This window comes from Paroedura picta, chromosome 12 (assembly GCF_049243985.1).
Source record: "Paroedura picta isolate Pp20150507F chromosome 12, Ppicta_v3.0, whole genome shotgun sequence".
In the NCBI taxonomy this organism is placed as follows: Eukaryota; Metazoa; Chordata; class Lepidosauria; order Squamata; family Gekkonidae; genus Paroedura; species Paroedura picta.
Genome location: NC_135380.1, coordinates 22,528,816 through 22,550,762, shown reverse-complemented (window position 1 = coordinate 22,550,762; position 21,947 = coordinate 22,528,816). Strand labels below are relative to the sequence as shown.

Below are 21,947 nucleotides of genomic sequence, written 5' to 3'. Positions count from 1 at the left end.
GGCACAGAATGAGTTCTCAAACCTATCAGTAACAGGAAGTGTTTGCATGGAGGCAATTTAAGTTCAGGGGTGCCAGTCCTGAGGCATCTTTGGTTTCAAACTGAGCAGATATTTTTAGGGCTTTCATCCTAGAGATGGGGAAGCAGAGTGCCCCTCTCAATCTCCTCCACAGTTCTGGTACTCAAATCATAGGTTTGAATGCAAAAACCCCCTAAATCAGAGTTCTGAGTTAATTCAGCTCTATGCTTTAAATTCCCAGCTCCCATTTCCAACTATCCATAAACTGGAGCACTATGGCAATATGAAATGGATCTACACGGGAGTTACTTGTCTCTTTTATTTCATGCTTACCTTCTGGGAAAATCAGGATGGGTAATTTGTTTTTATCGTGAGCATGCTCTGATAGTCTGCAAGCAGGAAGAGAGTGAGTCAGTCTGTGTGCATGTTACCAATAGCACCTCTTTGGCTGCTTCAGAGGGAGATTCCCGTGCTGAGCCCACAAGGCCCTCCCATCAGGCAGTCATCTTTATTTAGAAGCCCACCATCCACACCCTGAAAGCTCTACCATCCATCTTCCTGCTCTACCTAGATGGAGCACCGGGGGGGGGGGGGGGGGCTGCATACATACCTTCTGGCTACTAGATGACGATCCTTAACCTCAGAGCGTTCAAACCACACATGGGGACATGCTTTCACCATGGCCCTCTGGATCATCCCCATGAGCCCTCCATGAACCTGGCCCACCTGAGTCAGAGAAAAGACCGTAAGGCTAGCCTGAAGAGGGAGAGACAGCCTCTTGCCTTCATGGGCAGTTTGGTTATTCCCCCCCCCTTCCCAAACAACAAGCATTTTAACTTAAAAACGGGCCAATGCATCTTTAATTGCAAAAAAACATGCTAGGTTGCAGGACATGAGACAAGGTGGTTAACTTTGGCCACCAGCTCAGAGGTTGGAGCGCTGGTCTCACAGAAAAGCGAGGGACTTCCCCTCCCTTCTTCATCCGCAGACATGGGAAGAGTCCTCAGAAGGCCAACTGCTCAAGCATGGGTCCTCTTACAGAGAGTGGGAAGGGGCTGAGAAGCTCAGTGAACCTCAAACAGCATCATCCTCCATCCCGTAAGACTGAGAGTGTGTCCCTGCACTCACCATGGCATAGTAGCCATCACTGGCCAGAATTATAACATCAATAGGAGATGTGTGGTTAGCCACGCAGATCCCTCCATTGCGGGGTCGGTTTTCCCTGAAAATGGAAGGAAAAGAAATGAGCAAGAAAGACCAAAAGTCAAACACCATCTGCTCTAGAAGAGAATTACGGAGAGGTGCTACCTCTCCTTTGGCATCCACCTTCCCACGATCAATTAACAATCATGTTCAGTCCCACAAAGGGTGAGCCAGTTAACATACCAAAGGTATGCCTGTGTATAGTTTGTACAAAACTGAAATTACATTCATATTTCGTGACCTTAATTTGGTGACCTGTGATATAAAAATCAAACATATTTGCATTTTTTTTCCTGGGGCCGAGCAAGGAGTTATTAGGAGCAATGAAGCCTTGACCTCTGACTACGGAAACCTGATTCTTTCACTCTGTAGTTTGAGTTTTCACTAGTATTGCCAACACATAGGTATATGCATTTGGTCCGCCCAAGCCGCAAAAGATACCAAAAGTATTTTTTGTTATTTTAAAGTCAAATGTAGATTAGAGAATTTGACTCGGCTACCGGTCAAATTTCTGGAAAATCCAGGGGCTTTTGAGAATAATAAAACTGCTTTTGTTCCAATAGATCCAAACCAATGTATTTTTTGTGTACACCCCTATCCACACACTATTATGTGTTCCTTTGCAAACATAAAGGACTAGAAATTTTTAAACTTTTAAAAAACTGAGATCCCTAGAAATGTGTCCACTATATGCCATATTCTGCAGGTTTTCCTATGGAATACACAAGCCTAGTGTCAATGTCTATCTTCCTTGGGAAAATGAACCACAGTCCCACCCAATCCCCTGCATACCGGTGATGGTAGGTGATGATAGCTGTGAGGGCTCGCACGCAGATCCGATAGCACATCAGGTGGACATGCCTGCTCAGGAACTCCTTGCACCTGAAATGCCAAGGCAATCACCTTGTTAAGTAGCTTTAAACTGAGGAATAAATCCAAATCTCCCCTTCCCACCTTATTGTCAAAACCAGTCTGGTTCTGTCAAATTGTTGTGGTTCCAATGTGTATCTTTCCACCCACCCTCCACCTTATTCTGCATATAGTTACCACTATTCGTCTTTGAAAAGGAACCGACTGATGTGTTAATTGCCTTGCCTTCCTGTGGAGAACTGCTTTTGTGTTGTAAATTTTGTTGGGATTCATTGGTGCGTTGGACTGTAAGGGCTTTGAAATCTCCAGTTCTCACCTGGAGATTCCCAAGTGTGGACACTGTCACAAACCATTTGGAATTTGTCAGCTTGCCTATGCTATTCGGTTTATTGCTGTTAGATGTGTAGATCGTCTCTGGAAAATGTATTGCTCCCTCCTTTCCTTCTCCCATTCGCATCCTTCCCCGCCCCCTAATCTATCTTTCCTGCCTTTGGACATGTCCTTGAGCTCCCCTGTTAACTGCCAGCTACCTGTTTTCCCTTTGAAGCTTCCTGCTGTTATTTGGGCTCTCATGGGTGGGGTGGGAGTAGAAAGGGTTATATGCTGTGTTCAATTCCTTGAACCCCAGTTCCGACAAAGTATATGTTGAGTTCACTTTCTTGCTTTAGAATAAACCAACAGAATAAATAAATCTTTTGCGCCAAGTCAAATACTGTTTTCTGGACAACTGAAGCAACCTGACATTTATAAAGTTAAGAAAAAATGGAAGGCAAGGCCACAACGCAGACACCTTTTAATAGCTCTGGGAGTACTTCACTGGGCAACTAAACTTTACAATGATTACTGTTGGGGTCTCTTTTCCCAGCCAACTGCAACTGTTCCTATACAACAACCCTGTAAGGTAGATCAGACTTCGAGGTCACCCAAGTAATGATCTGTCTGAGATGGGATGAGGATCTTTGCAAAAGTCCAAATGCTGAGAACTCACCTTCCATTGGGCAAGTAACCCACCACTGTAGTGCCGGTTATCAAGAGGCTAATGCCAGTGAAAGCCAGGGCTACCCTGCAGAAGGGAGAAAAAGAACAAACGAAGCATGAACTTCAGGGGACATGGAGGAGGGAGGACTGCTATCTGCACTGGTCCTCAGTCCTATGAAACAGGGGGCCACTGTGCAGAATGGTTCCTACCATAAATACTGCCCACTTCTGCTCTCAAGCTGCTGGCCTTGTTCTCCTATTAAGGCAGCGAATGGGTAACACCAAATGCCAGGCCTGGTTTTCTCACAGATCTTTAACTATCTGGTCATTCCATAGATATCTGGTCATATCTGGCCATTCCATAGTTTCTACTAGGAAGCCTGAAGCCATGCTGGATAGAATCAGTTGTAAGGGACCTCCTGGGTCATCTAGTCCAACCCCCTGCACTATGCAGGGCACTCACAACCCTATCGCTCATCCACTCTAACCTGCCACCCCCTTGATTCTTCACAGAGTCAGCCTCTCCGTCAGATGGCTATCTAGCCTCTGTTTAAAAATTTCCAACAAAGGAGAATCCACCATCTCCCGAGAAAGCCTGTTCCACTGGGAAACCACTCTGACTGTCAGGATCTTACCTGAGGGGCAGCAAAAAGCAGTAGCGAATGATGACGCCCAGCCCCCAGAGCACTGTGAGCCGCAGGCTGATGTAATGGAAGTTGTAGTTGGTCCTGCTCAACAGATTCCAGGACGCCAGCTCTTCAGCTGAGAAGCGCTTGGTCACCTCGTCATCCATGATAGTCTCCATGCCCTTGCGGCAGAAGTAGAAGATGTCAGACAGCTCGAACTCAGGGGCATCCAGGGCCTTGTTGCTGTTGCTCCGCCGGATCTCCTTGATCTCCTCCTCCAGTGAAGTGGGCTCCTTTGCAATGATACCTAAAGCAAACACACCGTGCAAGTTCCAGCCAGACACAGCGAAGGGATGTGGGACCCAACCTGCCTCCCTCCTCACCCCAAGAGTAGGTGACAGGGGTATCTTACCATTGGCATAGGGCTTGTAAAGAGGATGGTTCTTCTCTTTGGCACCCCGCTCAATCCTCAGCGTTGCCCACTGCAAAAGACGAGAAACTGGATCCTATCACACAACTAACTTCTGCAATTCATTGTCACCAGAAGGTACTGATGTTCAGGATCAGTGACTATTGAGCACAGCTAAATACTAAAGCTGCAGAAAAAGAAGGATGACCTTCACCAGTATGCTGCTTGCGAGCTTCTCAGAGTCCTCTGCCTGGCCATTGCTGGAGACAGAATATCAGTCTAGATGTTTGGCCTATTCTAGCAATCTTAAATTTGCATCAGCATTCCTCTCTGTCCCCTCTCACAAAGGGCAGGGCATATAGGAAGGGCCCCTCGCTGTGCCAATGCCAGGAATAAAATAACCTCAGAGCACTGACGCAACAGGCCTGGCATGGAGGAAGTTTCCAGAAATTATTTGAGATGGCTTGGGTCCTAAAGGCAAACTCGTAATGCCCCATTTTCTGTGCAATTACTTTGTAACGTGCACTTTGGGGAATCAATATAAGAGCTGATCATGATCTTTAGCACCGTAAGGGGCCTGTGCACCTGACGAAGCAACTCCTTGGGAAAGGAGCAGATCTCAGCAGCAGAGCACCTGCTTTGCACACACAAGGTCCCGGGTTTAATCCTTGGCATCTCCAGCTGAAAGGATCTTGGGCTGGGTTAACCTGCTTTTCAGACCTCGGAAAGCCACAGCTAGCTTCAAGTGGACAAGTGAGCTAGGTAGCCGATGGTCTGCCTCTGAGTAAGGCAACTACACGTGTACTCTTCTTCTCTCTCAGACCCATGGGGTAAATCCTGCTCAGCATCCACTCCTTCTGAAAGTACGAAGGTACAGAGCTGGGCTTGCACCACTGCTATGGCATGCCTTACCTAGTGGGGCCTGACTCAGCCCCTACTCTGCCAGCTTTTCAGCATCAAGCAAAACAACTGCCCTTTTCAAAAGGCTTTCCATGCTGGTTAATTGGAGGATTTATTATCTTGCAGTAGGTGGTTCACTTATTACAAAGGGTATGCTGGAGTTACTCTTGACTTTTCTGATTTCAGATTATTTTTGTTTCCTATTTTGGATAATGTTCCCCAGAAATTCTCTCTCTCTCTCTCTCTCTCTCTCTCTCTGATTAAATAAGTAACAGAAGCTTCTCATAGGAAGGACATGGGATTTTAGTAGGTAGGTAGGTAGGTAGGTAGGTAGGTAGATGGGTGGATGGGTGGATGGATGGATGGATGGATGGATGGATGGATGGATGGATGGATGGATGGATGGATGGATGGATGGATGGATGGATGGATGGATGGATGGATGGATGGATGGATGGATGGATGGATAGATAGATAGATAGATAGATAGATAGATAAACCCAGTAGCTTAATTTCCAGCACGGCGGACAATAGTTCTGAAAAACAGGAAAGGGCTGTTCAAGCCTGAGAAAGACCTTTGGAAAGCTTTGGTGAAACAGAGCTGCAAATCCATGGAGGTTTTAGGACAAAGAACATTCCCCCTCCCCCCTCTTCTCCTCACTGTCTCAAACTGACCTTCGGGTGACACAGTAGCTGGCAGAAGTCCCGGCGGCAAGGCCAAGGGCAAAGCTCTTTTCTTTGCCAGACGCTGCTGCCGCTATATTAGCTTTTGCCTGCCTAACCTTTGCCTCTAGCAGGAGGCAGGCGGGGTGCTCTGCTGAAGCTGGGAGGAGGGGGGAAGGCCCTGGGTTTGCTGATCCTGGCATTAGAAGCAGAAGATAAATCTTCAGTTTGTTCACACAGCCTAGGCCGAGGCAAACCTCCATCCCCATCCTACCCCACTGCCCTGGATAGCTGTTTGAACCAAACCATTTAACTAGCCACCATGAGCGGTATTTTCCCACCCCACCTTATGATCCAGAAGGCTCTCCAAACTGCTCACATAACAGAATCACATATAATTAAAACTGGGCCTATTTCCACTCTCTCTCCTACTTGCCTTGGGGCGGCAGCCCCTCCTCCCTGTTATTATTTGGCTATTTCTCTCCCACTTTATCCCATCTCCCTATCCCAGCTGCTGGCACTTGGGAAGTCTGTTCCTTGGCCAGCTGCCTAGCCATGAACGCCTGGCTCCCTTCCCCAGAGGGCTGCAGGTCTTCTCACTGTCCCAAGGGAAAGGGGGAAGGCACCAAGGACAACAGCTGAACTGCTGAGTAACACACTATCCATGCAACTTTCAGGCAGGATGCCAAGGGCCAGGCTTGCCCCCACAGAACACTAAGGTCAGCTTCTCTTCCCAAGGGCACAGCACAGAAGATTGTTTTCAGATAAACTGGCTTATCTCTCTCTGACGGTCAGTGTAAAACTGGCTTCCACCACAACAGACACCTTAAGCAGGGCTGAATACATGATGCAGTTTTGTGGACGCTCTTAACGTGGTGCGAGGCAGAGTTCAGCACCCGTGTATCTCTTATGATTGTGAAGACTTGCCTGAGTACACGGGGGCAATGGCTGGTGAAAACTTAAATTGTGTGCACATGTTCCAGGGTGCAGGGCTTCAGCCCCACACATCATTTCCATGACATCAAAACCAGAATACATCTTGTAAAGCTGTACAAGATAAACAGAACATTTGAAGTTGCTCAATATGTGTAATTTATATTGATCAGAGGAGAGATTGTTTGGGAGGAGAAAGCACAAAGTCTGCTTGCAAAGACAATGTACCAACTGCTCCTTCGCTCTTAATGTAAGTAAGACAGAGCAGCCTGAAGAAGGCAGACGGCAAGAGAAAAAAAAAAACTGAAAGGGAACTGAACTCTTGTTCCTCTCCTTAAAATGGCTTCTAAAATTGCAAAGGTGTAACATCAATGGGAGCTCAGCTGAAAGTTGCCATGGAGAAATGGTGGGAACATTTCTGCAGTGTTCAGGTACACAGGAGACCTCGTTTGGTTAGCAACTGGCCAAGGAAGAACAGAGACAAGTTCTGTACAGGCCTCCCAGGACAGAACATTTGCACAGAAAGGCCAAACTCCCTCATGATGCAGGTGCTCTTTGCTTACCACTAATGGAGGAAATAAATCACAGGGCTTGTCCTTATCCGAAGAGCATGGCACAGACGGATGGCTCACTTTTTCCACTCCCCTAAACAGGAATTCTAAAGCTGGATTATGACAAGTTTCTCTAAGGTCTACAAAACATAGCTTAAAGCTCCCCAAGTAAAGCTGAGATAAAATCTAGAGGATGATGCCAATTCAAAATGGGGAGAATGCATTTGTAAACCAACCCCAGTTCAGGTGTGAGAAGCAGGGTATGCACCTGTTCTGCCTTCCCCCTGTCTCTCACCTCTTACCTGAAAAATCAAGCATTTAAAAAACTTCCTTGGGTCCGTGGAGAATGAACTAGCTAGTTATGGAACCAAGTTCTCAAAAGTGGGCTGAGGAAAGCTCCTGCGGTGCTTGTTTTAAACTAGGTTCTGAACTCTTCATTCCCCTTTCCCTTCCTTATTTTTGTATTGCTTATTAGAGTGCATACCTGTGAGAAGGGCTCACCTCTGATGTTATCTAACTTTTAACTCTGTGATATGACAGCCCTTCCTTTCAAAATATTGTTAACTTTTATCCAGGTTGGTGACAAACCCTTGGGAGACTGAACCTGGCTGATAGGGAAATTCCCACACCGTTCCCCAAGAGTCACTTAACTAGATGTCTGTACCAGTCCTCAGGCAAGAGCCTGAGAAATAAATACACAGAGGGGAATCTTGGTCCCACAGATCCATTGAAAGCTCTTAGGCTTCTAGGAAGGCTGAGCTCAAACAGCAACGTATCACAGAAAGGTAAAAGCATGATCCCCCACCCTCAATAAACACAAGACGCAGTTCACTTGTGTGAGCCCAGATGCTTTGGTACAAGAGGCCTATTTGAGAAGTTTCGGTGTTGTCTCTCTAACCAATTAAAACAAATCCCCAAACTCAAGAAAAAGTGCAAGGGGCGGGTTCGTACTTCTCCTTGTGCCTGCAGCTTCCTAGGAAGGTACATCCCATCTTCAACCTTTTAATAAAAACACGATCTTATAAAGTAGTTTTCAGAATCTAGATGATTCCAATGCAAAGTCTGTCTGAAAGGGCAACTTCCTGATCCGGAAGCTCCCCACTCCCCGACCTCTGATGCACGGGAAATCTTTCTAGTTATTTATTCAACAGTAAACACACATTTTGCATCAGCTCAGGAGCACCTTCTTCTGCACTTTAGCAAGGCCTCAGTAGTCGAAACGGATGGTAGAACTACATTCAAGTCTACTAACGTCTTAAGAGACCAACCACCACCACCTCTGGCCCAGATATAACCTTTTTAAGTCAAATCTCTCCTAATCAGACGTGAAATGAAAACCTGTAATCCAGAAAATGTTGTTGGACTCTTTAAGGTGCCACTGGACATGAATTCTGTTCTACTAGCACGGCTGCCCTCCTGAAAAAGACGCTAGAACTAAACCCTACTACAAATTAGGCCTGGAGCGAGACACACCTGAAACTGAAATAAGCACCTACACCCACACAGACCCAGCAGGACCAGTCATTCAGAAGCTCTTTTGTGCTGTGATTCATCGCTTAAGCTCTGCCACCGACAGCTCCCACATCCCAAATTGCATACACCCACAAAAACAGCAAGTAGCCTGACTCACCTGGAATATTTGCAACAGGGTTTTCATATAAATTCTACGGATGCCAAAGGAAACCCCAAAGATGGCTGGCACAATGATAAAAACCAACAGCAGAGTGAAGAGGACAGTCAGGGAAATGCCCAGCAGGTTAACCACCAAGCTGTCAAAGGGCAGGAGTAAAAACATGATGGGGGGATGGAGACAGGTAAGGCCAGTGCTTTGCAAGGCCCTGAAGCAGGCAGGAAGAGGCTGCCTGGGGCAGTTAGCCAGTTCTCCTGTTAATCAGAAGCCCTGTGCAGACAGGTCCTTGGCCTATTATAGGCTCCATTTCCAAGTTCACACCTTTCCCACAGAGGGAACGGGGTGGCCAAGAGCTCCCATGGTCCAGACTGGAAACAGGCCACAGCACCAACAGAAATCGTGAGGGCGGGCAAGCTATACAACGGTCGCCCAAAGAATACCAGTTTAAGGAAGCTGCACAAAGAGAAGCAGAGAAGCACTCGCAAACAGCTACTGGAAAACAGGAAGGATAAAGTCTCTTTGAGCTGTTGAGTGCATAAAAAGTCTCTTTTCAAGGATGAGTTGAATTCCAAGTTTTTATCTGTGTTTGCCCTGTGTTTGAGCAAACTCTTTTAACTCTTTGATATGACAGCCTTTTCTTTCAAAATATTGTTAACTTTTATCCAGGTTGGCCTGCAGCACTACAGTCTTTTCTGGGACAGAGGGACCAGCTCCAAGTCTCTCATGCTGCCGACACCAAGTGTTGCTCTGAAGGTCTCCATTTCGTGTATGTAGAGGAAAGCTAGGACAGGTACCCGCTTGGCAAATTCTCTGGAGAACAAGGGATTCACGTGTCCCAGGTGCTAGGGCAAGAAAGAGAAAGAGTCAGGTATGCTATTTATTCATTTAGAAAAGCTCTTTGCCAGCTATCCAGCAGATCCGCCTGAGGCAGCTTACAAAATAAAACTTTAGTAATAAATAATAAAAACATTATGCAAGCATTGATTAAAACCCAGCATAAGCATAAATATCCCCATAAAAACATCAAGACCTTTGAATACTAATATGCTGGTGGTCCCTGGCCCTTAAGAGGTGCACCTGGCTTCGGCCTCGGCCTGGGCCAGGGCCTTCTCAGCCCTGGCCCCAGCCTGGTAGAATATGCTGCTGGCGGAAGCTTGGGCCCTGGCAAATCCATCAAAGTTCTGCAAGGCTTGCAAAATTGTAATATTCCGCCAAGCATATGGTTGGGGCCAGGGGCAAGTAAATAAAATCAAGGGCCCCCTCCCCTCCAGTCTTCTCCACAGATATCAGCTTGAGTGAAAAGAGCAGAATCAAGGCCCAAGAAATGAATATAAATAGAGTACTTGAGATATTGTTCTATGTTTTTATTGTTTTTCCGGTTTTGATCAGAATTTTGTATCATGACTGTTGTACATTGCCCCAAGCCTGATTGGAGAGGGCAGTCTATACACCTAATTATTAATTATTAAAAAAAACCAGAGCAGCTTTAAATGTTTTCAACATTTCTCAGGCCAGAAACACACAACAAAAAGATGCTTTTAAAAATCAACTCCTTAATTTAAAACATCAGTAAAAAAAAAATGTTTTGGCCAGGGTTCTAGAAGGAGGTAGTGAAGGAGCTAGGTGAGTCTTAAAGAGAACGGAATGCTACGGGTGAGGTGCCAGCACTGAAAAGCTCTGATTCTCGGTACCATCCATCACACTTCTGATGACAAGTATGCAGTGAGAAAGGCTTGTGAGGAAGGTCTCAGCTGGCAGGCAAGACAGTACCTCCAAGCTGCTCTTTCAAGGGAAACAGATCCCCTCCAGAACAGGCTGCCTCTGCTATGCTTGAATCTCCACTGACCAACAGCACCTCAGTCTTATCTAGATTTCATATTTTAGGCCTTGTCCATGCCATACATTTTCCAGGCACTTGTTTAACACTTCCGTCAACCCACCAGAGTCAGTTTTCAAAGAGAAATAGAACTGGCTATCACTGATGGGACCTTAAACCCCCTGAAGATCTCTCCCAGCAGTTTGAAGTAGAAGTCAGCCAGCACGGGGGACAAGATGGATCTCTGCAGGCTCCCACAGCAGAAATGTTAAGGTGACAAGCAGTAATTCCCAGCTCCACCTTCCGGAATTGGTCAGTTAAAGAAATGCAGAACTCTCATAGCATGGTATACTTTACTCCCATCCCAGTCAGTTTCTCCAAAAGAATACCATGGCTGATGGTATCAAAAACCACAAAGAGGTCCATCAGAGAATCAACAAGAGCAAACTCCCTCATCACTCTTTCAGTAAAGGTAATCAGTCAGGGCGACCAAGGTCATTTGTCTCAGGCCCCATAGCAGATTTAAATTGATCCAGGTGATCCATCTCCCTCAAGACTGCCTGAAGTTGTGTAGCCACTATCTCCTTGCCCCCAAAAAGAAAAACCGCCCCCCTGTGCAGCACCTGTTTACGTCAATGGGGTTGAGAGATAACTCCTTCAGGAGAGCTTCCATGACGGCCTCTTTCAAAGCCACTGGAACTACACCACCTTACCAAGAGTCATTTATTACTTGTTGGATTCACTTGACCAACCCAGCCAGGCTGGGCATATCCAACCAGTGACAGCAAAATAAGGACTGTTAGCTCCAGGATGGCAGAAAGAAAACCACATGCTTTGTATGCCAGTGGTCCAACATTCAGCTCCTGGTGTCTCCAGATAAGGGCCTCAGGCAGCACATACTGGAAAAGACTCTATCTGAGTCATTAAAGAAACACCGTCAGTCAGAGAAGATGATACTGAGCTTCACGGACCAACAAGCTGACTTGGTAATGTTGCAGAAGCCCCCCAAAATAAGGAGAGGGAGAAAACGAATTCATCCTACTATAACAATTTTTCTTGGCTGGCCTGCCCGCCTGCCATTTTTTAACCTTTAAAGATTTCTTTCTTTAAAATCCTCAAATATTTGCTGCTGGCTGACGAGAGGCACAATGTTCTTTACAAAGCTGGCATGTCAACATATTTTATATTAATTTTTAAACAAAACCTATGACAAAGAGTATCAGTTTGAAAAGCAACCCCATCTGGAGCCTATGAACAATCTAGAAACACAGCCTGTATTGCCAATTTTAAGGTATTTGTGGAATATCAGGGAACCCAGGCAATCTGCCCTAAGCTTTTTCAAAAACATGCACAGATACATACTAGGTGTCCAAGTCTCCCCCCAGCCCAAGCCTAGAGCAAGGCCTTGGGTTTGTAACTTTCCTCTCTTGTTTTAGACTGGAATCCCAGATGTACTGAGAGCAACCTATTCAAAGGTGTTTCTTGCCTAGGATCCCCTCCGGGCAGAAGCCAGGAGACTCCAAATGCCACTCTCTATCTGGAGCCAATTTTTATTCATCAGGAGCCCAGAGGCGGACACCTATCTACAAATCCGACCAATACCATGAAGCACCCCCCCCCCCCCAGTTTCTGCCGAGACTGGAATTCTCTCCAAATTCTGCTAGAGCCAGACAAGGCTTTGTCGTTTTCCCCACATATTACTTACTGTAAGCGGAAGCCGAGTTAAACCAAACAGGCAAGCGGGGACGGACTGGAGATGTAACCTCAGAGACTTTGTTTTGTCCTAGGCAAGCAGTAAAGGCAAAAGCCTGAACGAGAGGACAGAACTCCCAACTGCTCTCAGACAGCTCTCAGCTCCAGCCTTGCATCACTGCTGGAATGAAGCAGGAGCCGAGTGTGTGTAGCCCTCTCGGGATGTTTAATCACTGCAACATGTTCCAAAGGAGTCCAGCATTCCAGCTGGAAGTGATGACTCAGCTTCCTCCATGTGGGAAGCAGCATGTCAGAGACATGAGAAGCCACTGCCTGAGGTCACCAACCTGATTCTAAGGAGCAGGCCATATTCCAGAGGAGTTGTTTATTTCCCAAAAGCAGCAAACAAAGCTGAACTCTGTATGTAATACAACAAAGAAAGCACCAGCTAAAAGGTGCTGAAAGGCTTTGTTGCCTTTCAACAAAGAAAACACCATCTAAGCATCATAATTCCAAGACAGAAATAATCAAGAAAAACTATCAGATTTCCAAAAACTGACCCGTCTCATTGACGGCATGGCTGGCTTTCAAGAAGTACAGAGCTTTTCCGCAAGCAGATACTGTATAAGTTCTGTGTAACTCAAAAGCTTACAAAAAAGAGTAATCAAGGCATTCAAAAGGCTAGGGAGAACATCTCATCAGAACATTTGTACAGAAAGAACAAAACATGCAGTTAAGTAAACTAACACAAGCAGATTCCTTTCAATTGTAACTTAAATTTTGGATGAACACGATTGTTTTATAGCAATCCTTAAACCGCCCACGGCACAGCACGCCGCAGACTTAATAATTGAGTAAGGGCTGTCTGGGAGAAGTTAGGGCGGGCCCTGTCCGGGATAAAAACTTGGAGGGGCCAATCAGGAGCCGCGAAGCTCCCCACTGGCTGCTTCACCCGGCCAGGGAATCACCGCATAGACTGAACGGCCAGCTGATGCAGTGAGTCCTCTGGGAGGTCGCACCGCCTTCTCCCGGCCGCTGGAGCGGCCTCGCCACGTTGCACATGCGGCTCCAGAAGGCTCCAGAGAGCCGCCGGGGGGGTCATGGCCGCGACGCCTTCTCCCAGCCCCTGGAGCGGACTTGCCGCGTCGCGCACGCAGCAAGGCTGCTCCAGTGGCCGGGAGAAGGCTCGACACCACTACCGTCCTAGCGCCCATTTTATCAATGGGTAAAACGGGCTTTCTTTCTAGTGTATACTATAAAATTTATTGATTTTTTTAAATCACTATCTAGATCAGTGGTTCTCAACCTTCCTATCCTTCAATACAGTTCCACATGTTGTGGTGACCCCCAACCGTAAAATTATGCAAGTGTTCTTTCACAGCAATTAAACCCAAACTGTCCAATGGTGTGAAGATCCATTGTTCATGATTGTATATAAATTGTCCCCCCCCCCCCCGGTTTTTCAGTTCAGTTCTGCCTCTTGTCCCACCATGCCGATCTTGCTCTTTTCCGCTGCTCCAGACAGACAAACGCTCTATCTCAATCTACCCCGCAAGGCTGTTGTGTGGATGGCGCCCCTCCCTGCACGGCCAAGCTGCTTGCCCTGCCGCGACCCCTGTGAAAGGGTCGTTTGACCCCCAAAGATTGAGAACCACTGATCTAGAGGATGTACTACAGTCATAACATGCTCTGTTGGCAACATGCGACATTCAGGATGCATTAATCAGAACCTATTAATAGACTAGTTATGGTAAGTACAATTACCGTGGTTGTACGACACAACTGATGGAGATAAGGCACACAATACGTTGTAGATTATCACTGTTATATTAACTGGCCTCAGCATAAGCAAGACAAGGTTGGTGCAATGTGACAATAAGCTCAGGTCAGATGAGAGGAAGCGCTTCCTCATACTATGGCTAATTAGCTCATGGGGCTCACTATCACAAGATGAGGTTACAGCCACTATCTTAGATGGTTGTAAAGCAAGACTAGACAAATGCATATAGTTGTATTTGTGGCTGTTAGGCATGAGAGCTAAACGGAATCTTCACATTCAACAGGACATGTCTATCATCTGAGCACAGTCCTGTGACGACTGTTCCTTCTTCACAGACCGTGAATTGAACTAACCTGAAAGCACCTTGCCGGGTTTAGGGCCAATTACTCAGGACCTTAAAAAGTCCATTTTTATACTTACACAAGTCAGCAAGTATGCTGGGTTTCTGCTTTATTTTTAACCCACAAAAGAAAAACCGAGGCTGAATCCAAGGGAAAAAACAAAACTGGAAGTGTGCATGGGCAGATATTTTAGATATTTTAGATACTGTGACTGATTAGTTCTGATTAGTTCTGGACTAGCATTTGATGGGGGTATATTAAAAATCTGAAATATTTTCCTAGTCTCATGAAAGGTGTTTCCAGTGAACTCCAGCCAGCAGGTCTCCATATCTGCATATTCCTGCACTCTCCCGCCCTTCAGCTCTTCTCCCCTTTACATTTATAACTACCTTATTATCCTTTCTCCACCTCTACACTCCCTTCTTTTGTAAAAAAAAAATCCTCTGAGGGGCAGTATATAAATCAAATGAATAAAAATGAATGGATGGATGAATAAGGAACTCAGGATACTGGTCTAGGGAAGTTTTTTTTTCTTTACTGTCTTAAACATTATCCATGTTAAACAAAAATTAATAATAATTCAATATTACCAAAGTGAAGTTATCCAGCCCCAAATCTTCAGCATTGCCACCTCACTCCCCCATTTTTTAAAAATCTAAAGTTTACAGAACATGTATTTTAATGAGAAAACGTTTATTTATTTACTGAAACAGATTCCTTAGAATTTCAAAACTGTCAAAAAAATTTCAGGACGGTAAAGTTTTGATTATAAGGTAGATGTTCTTCTAGGTCTTCTGCTTCAGCCAGTATTTTTGGGGCTTAATTTCAATGGTACAGAATTGGTGAACCTGATTTAGAGAGTTTGCTCATCCTTAGAATTGCATGGATTCTACCCGTGCCATTTTCCAGCAGGGACTCCCACTGGCAATTATTGGTCAGCTGCTGCTATAATGATGTAAACTTTAACTCAAGTTTTTTTCTTCATCCGGAAAACATTGACAGGAGGAAATCCTTGTTTGAAGAACAATCAGAGCTAGAACATTGCAAAGTCCAGATCCATTTAGGTTTTCAGGTAAATATATAAACAAAGTAGCTGAATGTGGCCTCAAAGATACCCAAGGACTAAGATACCCTTGGACTGCCCACCAAACCAACACATGAAGCACACAATACACTTGCTGCCATACAAACTGGACCTATCAGGGAATTTCTATATGGGATTCCCAATAAACCTTCAAACTTTATTACAGTCGTTCAGACCAAGTTATATGAAGTTAATACATAAAAGACCAAAAGAATATGGTCATCTTTAAACCGCCCGTGGCGCCACGGACTAAATAATTCGTTAAGGGGCCTTGAGGTGGGCTTTGTCCGTGATGAGGAACGGTCCGGATTGGACCCTTCCTCACGACAGACAATTGGAGGGACCTGCCGATTGGTCCCTCCGATTCCCAGCCCCAGCAACTGCGAGCCGCGCGCAGCGTGGCTCGCAGTTGCTCCTGGCCGTCAGGCCGCCGCCCGAGGGAGCCCCCGGCAGTCGCGCGAAGCGCGGCTGCCGGGGGTTCCCTGCCTGGCGGCCTGACGCGGCGAGATGCGCGAAGCACCTCTCGCCGCGTCAGGCTGCCGCCTGAGGGAGCCCCCGGCAGCCGCGCTTCGCGCCTCTCGCTGCGCCAGCCCGCCGCCGCCGAGAGAACGCCGCAGCCGCGACTCCCAGCGCGACTCCGCTTTCTGCCAGCTCCTGCCGCTGCTGGCCGAGGAGCCGGACCTGCGCTGGCTGGCCTGGGTGCTTCGCCAGAGGCGAGAGAACGCCGACGACGAGCAAGCCAGCCACCGCTGAACCACCGACGCCACAGTAAGTGCCTAGCGCCCGCTGCATTTAGCTGCAGCGGGCTTGATTACTAGTTTAATATAATACAATTTAAATCAGACCATAAAATAGAACTTAAAATTATGCTACTTTAGAGCATCGGATTTTTATGGCGGCGGCACAAAACTTAGCCAGCTGAGTTGTCACCTGGGGGGACTCATCACTTAGCAGCCTCTCGATCTACATCATGATGTTCTGGCAATTTCTTAAGGAGTAGTTCAATCAAGTTGCTATGAATGTCTACATAAGCAGGGCAATGGAACAATATATGCTCTCTTGTATCAATTTCACCACTCCCACAAAAACACTGTCTCAGTGTAAGGGGAATGTTCTTACAACGACCCTCTGCAAGAGCTGAAGGCAAGGTGGAGCATCTTGCAAGGGTAAATGCTCTTCTTTGTTTACTTATTACCGCCTGAGACAGATAAGTGGCAAGGACCAGAACATATCTTGTTTTAACTGGGGCCAAAAAAGTTGGAGCTTTACTCAGGTCCAGTTGATGTTGTCTTGTATCCGCTGCTTAACTAATGATGCAGCTTGATCATGAGCTAATTTGGATAATAAGTGTATGGAGAAGCCCAGACTTTGGATTCCTCTGTGAATAGCCTTAGTCCAAGATGATTGGAAGTTGTCATTCAGTGTTAAAGAAACTATACCCTGTGGCTTATGTATTAATTTCAGTCACATTCCTATTGCTGACAGGAAGATTTTGTCTTGGGCCATTAACATTCCTGTTTCCAGACACACCATGAAGTTGGTTACACAGCATGGAAGTTGGAGGAGTGCCCAAAGGAATTTAGACTGGACCCTTTCAAGCTTGATAGTATCTGATATCGGAACACCCAAAAATGCACCATAAGTGAGTTGGGCTAGAGAACAGAGTATAGTTTTAGGGCTGCTGGTATAAAGAATCTACCCTTTGTTCGATAGAATTTCAATATGTTATTTGTTGATCTTTGCTCTAGTTCTGATGTATATGAATAATGGATGCTCTTTGCTCCAGAGGCTTGAATATATACACCTAAATATTTAAATTGGTTACTTGTTCAATTTTGTTTGTCATGGAATCTCTGAGTACTAGAGAAGAACCGAGGAACTGTTCTGGTGCGTACAATCAGTTCATAGCAGACACTCGATGGACTTCATCATCATAAAGTATAAGCTCACAGTGTGACCCAGAAGCCTCTGTAATGCCTGGGCCAATTATTGGAGACACTGTCTTTCAGGGAAGAGCATGTGCCATTATTGAGTTTTTAACTGAGGAAGTCTTCCAATGAATTCCAGAGTTCCCTGGAATACGGTTTGACTTAGATATTAAGTATAGTTTTCTCAAGCAATTGAAAATGAGACATAGACTTCCATTGGACAATGGCTACAACCCTCAGATATACAAAAAGGAGTCAGGGATAGAAAAATGTACAAGATTTGTTTTGTAATTCAAGAAGCAACAGCCATTCTTCAAAATGCTGTGAGCACAGGTAACAAGCTGCTTCAGCACAGTTTCTTAATGTTCCAGGTATTCAAGAGGCCTGAACATTCCAGTGCAGTTCTGGAGTACTGGTAGGAAGCAGCCACTGAAAAACAAACACACACACACCAGAACTTCTCTCCAAGGTGGCTATCGCACCTTCTTGGACCGGAGAACTACAGGTCTGAACATTTTATATATAAAGGCTATATGTCCGAGTCTATAGTACCCAAAGTACATTGTAGGCTAAACTACAGGGTGTTATATGAGCAATGCCAGTCTTTCTAAGAACTTGTTGCACCTGAGCAGCAAGGTGACCAAAAATTGCCTTCAAAATGATGATCAGTTCAATCCAGTACCTTGTTACATTTTCCCTTTCTAACCACATTTCATTAGTCTTTTCCAGTTCATCCCAGTGGTATGTCAAATGGGGCCACGAGGACTCAACACAACTCAGCCTTCTTTGAATGGCCTGCAGTATGGTTTTCTGACCTGCTTATGTCATTTTTGATCCCTGCACTCAAGCAATAGCAGAAACAAAAGGTAACAGTCATTCACTGATGCATAATCTAGCTGCCAATGGAGTGGGAGGAAAGGCTTAAGTAGAAAAAGCCACTATGATTTAGTGACTATACTATTGAGGCATAATCCAGGAGACCCATATTCAAATCTCCACTTGCCAGGGTGATCTTGAGCCAGTCACTTTTTCTCAGCCTCTCCCACCACATAGGTAGTGGGAATAAAATTAAAATGGGAAAATACAAACCACGCACAACCAACCAACCTGACCCCCACTGAAGACAGGCAGATTATTATTTTTATTTCATGGATTCACATTCCACCTTTTTCTCAGATGGGGACCCAAAGCAGTTTACATCATTCTCCTTGCCTCCATTTTATCCTCACAACCCTAAGAAATAGGCTATTCTGAGTGTCTCAGGATCACCCAGTGAGCCTCTGCAGCAAAAGTGACGGTTCAGACCTGGGTCTTCCAGATACTAGGCGATACTCTTAACCACTACTCCATATTGGTTCCCTAAATGTAGCAGACAGAGTCAAGGAACCTGTCTACCTATTCTAACAGGCAAACTATCTTCACAGTCTTAAGGAAATATTTTCCTAGTTACACTACTGAAAACCTTTAACCAGGGATAGCAGATACTGAACCTAAAACATTCCACAAACAGAGTTTGTGCTCTGCCATTGAACCCCACCCAAAATGTGCATAAAATTGTAGTAAAAGTCACCTCCTCCAGTGGAAGGAACTGTTCCTTTCAAGCTCATTCATTTAATTTAAATAACCCATTTTTCTGTTAGACAGCTCAAAGCAGCTCTCACGAAGCTCGAGCTATCCTAACTTGGCAACATTATAGTCAAATCTTTCAGTGTAAATAACAATGCAAAAAAGTTTTAGTGTAAAAAAAAATCCCTCTGAACAAAGTTAATACTTCAATGAGAATATGCAGTCCTGTTGTTAACTTCAACTTCTTTCAATAAATGGTAATGCAGCCATATGTAGCAATGTGCATTATATAAGTCATGTCTCTTCAATGGCCATTACAGCCAACTGATTGTGGGCCACAACACAAGCAGCGTTATCTTTTAAGATATAGTGATTTTATAATCACAAATATAAGGTCAACGGATAACGACAACAGATCTACCTAGGGAAAAAAATTAAAAGCAAATCTCATGTTGCAGTTTATATATAGGGACACATCCTGGGCCTGACAAGGTGATGACCACAGGCAGAGGACATGTGCAGCTTGAGTGCCTTCTGCAAATGCACCCCTGTAATCCATCATGTACAGGTCACAGTCATTTACATGGCACTCAGTGAAGAAACCTGACCTCACAGCAAAGGGGTCTGAGTGGCACTTAGCTTGCTTCATACAGTCTTGTTTATACCTGATCTTTATCATTGCACTAGGCTATGGGTCCAAAGTTATACAGCAAGCTTCCATGATAAAGTGGGGAATTTGAACCTGGGTCTCCTAAATCCTAGTCTGACATTCTAACCATTATACCACTCTGACTCTTAAGACTTTGCCAGTACAAACTAATATTCTGACGTGTATTTATCATTTATGTTTCTGAACGTTACAGCTGTACATTACAGCTCTTACCTGCTTCTAAGAAGGCATGCTTCTCAATTATTTGTGTAATTTATGTATTCACACAAACAATTCCCTCAGAGTTCAACGAAGCCTATCTTCAAGTAACTTTTCATACATCTGTACCTTTAGATGATTAAACATAGGGGTTTTAATCAATCCGTTAAATCTGTCCATGTAAAAGCAATGTTACAAAGAAAATACATATTCTCTCTTTGGGAACAATCACAACCTTTCAGCCTAGCTTACCTCACAGGTCTGTTATGAGGTCACAGAGACTTTGGGGTAACATGTATGCTGCCTTCAGCTCCTTGCAGGCTATCTGGAACAAAAATGCAGCAAATAGGTTTCAGGGTGAGAGACTGAAACATGGCATCAGCTGGATTGGGCCTATTACTCTTAATTTATTTAACATAATATTCTTATTCACCTAACCCTATAACTACAGTGGTATTTATGACAGGTAAGAGCATGCAGACTCTCATGTGTACAGTAGTGTGGGCCTGTGTATCTAAAGTATTCGCATGCATAGATGTCTGCAATATGTATAAGATACCACAGTATCAATCAATGATACTTAGATCCCCAACCTTTTTATCACCAGGGACCACTCAACGCCTTTTACTGAGGCCCGGTGGGGGGGGGAGGGTAGTTTACTCCTCTACTCTCAACCACTGCCCTAGCGCTCTCTGATTGCTATGGTAATGTTTAAACATCCCTTCAAAATAAGATACAGACATGCCACAACAATGAAGTGTGTTGTAAAGGGCTGGGGGGGATGAAGTAAAGGGCCGGGGGGGGGGGGGAAGGCGTCCTTCGGGGCCCACCTCCAATTAGTCGAAGGACCACATGTGGTCCGCAGCCCACAGGTTGGGGATCGCTACACTACACCAAAGGAGAATGGTCCTTCATGCCTATATGTGTTGTTCTGTGCATTCATAGCACATGATATACACTAATAGCCATATAGACAGCTTATTATCTGGCACAGATACATATATACGTATTATACTTTATCCACAGATGAGCAAGAGAAAAGCAGCATACATACCAGTGAGTCTGCGACTGAGACTCACAATAATACAATACCTGTCCTAAACATATAGATACATCACAGGCTTGTAAAGTATGGAGACATACATTTCCTGATACCATGAAAGCTATAGATGTCTACCATCTTTTCTATCCTTCTCCCCCCCTCTTGTGGATGAAGTGGGCTCTAGTTCACAAATAAAATAAAAACGAGTGTCTGAGAAAGTGTGCCTGCACACAAAAGCTCACAACTTGAATAAATTGTTTGGTCTTAAAAGTGCCACTGGACTCAAGATTTATTGTGCTGCTTCAGACCAACACGGCTGCCCACTAGACGAAAAACGTGTTGGTCTTCAGGATTTATTTTATTTATTCACATTTATATACCACCCTCCCCGAAGGCTCAGATGTCACCAGACTGCCACAACAGACAGACACAACTACCGCTGTATGCTACAGTGAATACAAACTCAACATGTGTCCCCTTTGGACATGGAACCGGGGACCAGTCCCTGGATAAACGCAGGGCTTCAGGCGTAGGTGTATGGAAAGTAACGTGAGAACCACTCAACACGTGTATAAAGAATACTGAAGGGCACATTGAGTCCAGACTGTGGGCACGCTCAACGTCACTTGCAGACAGGGCAAAGAACCATCGGTCCCACGCCCCTCCCCTCGTGCCCCTGCGAAGGTCCAGCTCCCCCCTGGCCCCCTCCCAGGCGGAGGCCGAGACCCGCCACCTCCTCAGCCGGCCTCTCGGGATTCGCAGGGGCGGGGCGGGGGAAGGAGGCGGGTCTTCCGCAACCCCCTGCAGACCCCTGGCGGCGGGGGCGGGGCACTCACCTGTCGCCTCAGCCGCTCCCCGCCCCTCCCCCTCCGCTCGAGGGACAGAAGGCGTCGCTGCCGCCGCCCCCGAAGAAGCCGCGTTCGCGCGCCCTCTCCAGCACGCGCACGCCGCTGCTCCCCCAACGTCAACGCGTCGGGAACACAGCCGGGCCACGCCACTAGCGTCGCAGGACCCGCACCCACGTTCTCGCTCCCTCGGAGGGCCCGCCC

At 45.8% G+C, this 21,947-nt stretch overlaps 1 protein-coding gene and 1 long non-coding RNA gene across 5 annotated transcripts in view; one reads left to right on the top strand and one right to left on the bottom strand.

Annotated features, from left to right (window-relative positions):
* Nucleotides 1-21,156, top strand: part of LOC143821374 (uncharacterized) — a 27,248-nt gene extending 6,092 nt beyond the window's left edge. The window contains exons 3-5 of the long non-coding RNA XR_013225784.1: nucleotides 17,794-17,927; nucleotides 18,142-18,288; nucleotides 20,883-21,156. This is a non-coding gene — a long non-coding RNA (uncharacterized LOC143821374). The remainder of the gene's footprint in view (nucleotides 1-17,793; nucleotides 17,928-18,141; nucleotides 18,289-20,882) is intronic.
* Nucleotides 1-21,947, bottom strand: part of GPAT4 (glycerol-3-phosphate acyltransferase 4) — a 26,326-nt gene extending 4,379 nt beyond the window's left edge. Inside the window, exons 1-10 of one of the 4 annotated variants that reach the window (XM_077305257.1) lie at nucleotides 21,735-21,947; nucleotides 20,109-20,181; nucleotides 8,782-9,623; nucleotides 4,108-4,177; nucleotides 3,705-4,002; nucleotides 3,080-3,154; nucleotides 2,014-2,103; nucleotides 1,147-1,240; nucleotides 629-744; nucleotides 352-407 (exon numbers count right to left, since the gene is read on the bottom strand). In XM_077305257.1, the coding sequence (XP_077161372.1) occupies nucleotides 352-407; nucleotides 629-744; nucleotides 1,147-1,240; nucleotides 2,014-2,103; nucleotides 3,080-3,154; nucleotides 3,705-4,002; nucleotides 4,108-4,177; nucleotides 8,782-8,946 (964 nt within the window). In that variant the 5' untranslated portion in view covers nucleotides 8,947-9,623; nucleotides 20,109-20,181; nucleotides 21,735-21,947. Of the gene's footprint in view, nucleotides 1-351; nucleotides 408-628; nucleotides 745-1,146; nucleotides 1,241-2,013; nucleotides 2,104-3,079; nucleotides 3,155-3,704; nucleotides 4,003-4,107; nucleotides 4,178-8,781; nucleotides 9,624-12,302; nucleotides 12,470-19,871; nucleotides 20,031-20,108; nucleotides 20,182-21,734 lie in introns of those variants that run through there. The other 3 variants (XM_077305259.1, XM_077305260.1, XM_077305258.1) reach the window with 3 other exon arrangements.